The following is a 2,500-nucleotide window of genomic DNA, read 5'->3' on the forward strand; positions in this document are numbered from 1 at the left end:
GAGCAGGGTGAAGTCTGGGTGTTCCGTCAGATGGAAGTGGACGCGGGCCGCCGCGATGGAGTGGTTCTGCAGGGAGAAGGCCACGCCCTGGCTGGACCCACAATGCACCCCGCCGAACAGAAACGACTTCTAACAGAGGGACGGAGGGAGAGAGTGAGAGAGAAAGACAGATATTGTGAGTAGTAGTGTGATATGGGGTGTTTTGTGGATGCCAGAAATTATTATAATCAGAAATTGTTATAATACAGATAACTTTAACTGTACCCATGTTACTAACTTGACCATATATGGATTAGGTCAAGTAACAGAGCCAGACTATGAGTCTAGGATATTAGGAGCAGCCTCGTGACTAGTGGTCAACAGTAATGGTCAGCAAAGTTAGAACGGACACGATTGGTGGACCCTCCATTTGGTCAATAGACAATATGGAGCGAACGTCAATATTATAAGTCACAATCTCAAATTACAGATCGTGAATCTGTTCTCTCTCTGTGAACTAGTATATAACAGGGTTCCTACAGGTTTCAACAAGTCCAATTTAAGACCTTTTTAGACCTTTTTTTAGAGAATTTTGACCTATTCGCGACACCATATGATAGCTTTTTGTCATCCTCAAGGTGATGAAATTAGGGATTTCACTGCCATACAGAAAAAAAGTCTAAAATATTGGTTCCAGCTTGATTAATTATTTCCGCGTAAATAGATGTGGTCAGACTGATTTCCTTGCAGGACAAGCTAATCACATTTTTAAGACCTAGCACCTCATTTCTTAGACCGAATAACTGGAATTTACCTTTTTAGGCCTTATAAAACAGGTTGCTGGAATTTAGACTTTAAGGGTTTTTAAGACCAGCGCGGGAACCCTGTGTACATACATCTACTGATGCCTCTGGACACATCTTCAGTGATGTTCCTGGAATCATCGGGCGTTTCGGGTCTTTCAACATCATACACCCTCCTCCAGGTGACCCAGCCGGGGCTGATCAGACCCCAGCTTGTGTCCAGATGGCTAACTAGCTACCATGACTCCATGGCTCTCCTCTTTTGAGCCACAGCCATCTAGAGGCTCTCTCTGCCGCATTGGTGGTACTGCGGATGGCTCTCCTCTTTCTCTCTCCATCGATGCCCAAACTGCTGAAGGCTCTGGCCAAGGAACGGGCTGCAAATCCTCTGCAACCAACCTCTACTGGGAAACACCTCGCTCTCCACCCAGCCTGCTGGCAGTCACTGACCAGTCCCGCGTACTTGGAGAGCTTCCTCTCAAAGGCTTCTTCCAAGCGGTCTTCCCACGGGACTGTCAGTTCCAGCAGCACTGCTTGCCTGGTGGACTGATATAAGCCGTAACAAACTTTAGTACTTCGCTCGGCCTCTCTCTGCCGTAGCCAGACTTGGTCAGCCGACCTTGCCAAATAACAGAGCATGCAATATGACAACCCTAGTCGTCTGTCTGTACAGTATAGTACAGTGGATAGTGTACATAGCCTTTATTTATGTAAACCAGCTCCTTCCCTTCTTGTGATTTTTTTTCTAAAAGTGTTTTTTTTCCCTTTCCTAACACCAGGGGAGCCACCCCTCCTAAATTTCGTTGTTTGGTACCTGTACTGTAGCAATGACAATAAAGTCCATTCATTCATTCATTCATGCTGTAACCACCATACCCCTCAGACCTCCTCACGCACCCTCCGTTCTACTGCCACCAACCTCCTCAAGACCTCCAGGACCAAGCTCTGCACCATGGGAGATCGGGCCTTCTGCTCGGCTGCTCCCAGAATGTGGAATGCTCTCCCTGACCACCTAAGGGCACCACAGTCTGTGGATGCTTTTAAACGAGGCCTTAAAACCCACCTTTTTAAAAGAGCCTTTTTTTTGCCTTTTAATTGAAAATGTTTATGTTTTATCTTCTTGTTTTTAATTGTAGCACTTTGAGATTTCCTATGTAAAGTGCTTTTATAAATAAAATGTATTATTATTATTATTATTATTATTATTATTATAACATCTGTACAGAATGGAACCCAGATCTGCATAAAATTACGATAACGATTCTCACGATCTCAAACGAATTGAGTCATCAATTCCACCTCGGCCCCATGACGAGGACAATTATCTCCTTGCGGGAAATTGTGACCATGGAAACGCCATCAGAGAAAGCTGCTGTGAAAATGTCACACCAGCCCCCCCACCCATCCTCTGTTTGTTATGTAATGTTAAATAAATAAATAAATAACCTGTCATGTGACAGCTTCTCTTCAGAACAGAAAACAAAGATTTGGTCCCGAAAAAAACTGCTGTTGCAATTTGGAAGCATTTCATTTAATCCCACGGTTATACCGTAAAGCTAAGGTGAATATATTATATATTACTAATGTTGTAGTTGTATATCATTTTATACTGAGAAATGAAGTCTCTCTACAGTTTGGGTCCATTTCCTTCCTGGATCTGTGGCGCAGTGAATAATTCTGACTATGGACAGGGCCCATAATTTGATATGATTGGTTCC

General features: G+C 43.8%; 1 protein-coding gene across 1 annotated transcript in view; it reads right to left on the reverse strand.

Moving 5' to 3' along the window:
- LOC308154391 (cilia- and flagella-associated protein 47-like) overlaps nucleotides 1-2,500 on the reverse strand; it is a gene marked incomplete at both ends in the record, with an annotated part of 46,770 nt that overhangs the window by 28,164 nt on the left and 16,106 nt on the right. Inside the window, one exon of the mRNA XM_080527554.1 lies at nucleotides 1-129. This exon is cut by the window's left edge and continues 19 nt beyond it. Within this exon, the coding sequence (XP_080383680.1) occupies nucleotides 1-129 (129 nt within the window). The remainder of the gene's footprint in view (nucleotides 130-2,500) is intronic.

The sequence above is a fragment of the Nansenia antarctica genome (genome assembly GCF_963989245.1).
Source record: "Nansenia antarctica genome assembly, chromosome: 3".
NCBI classification, from domain to species: Eukaryota; Metazoa; Chordata; class Actinopteri; order Argentiniformes; family Microstomatidae; genus Nansenia; species Nansenia antarctica.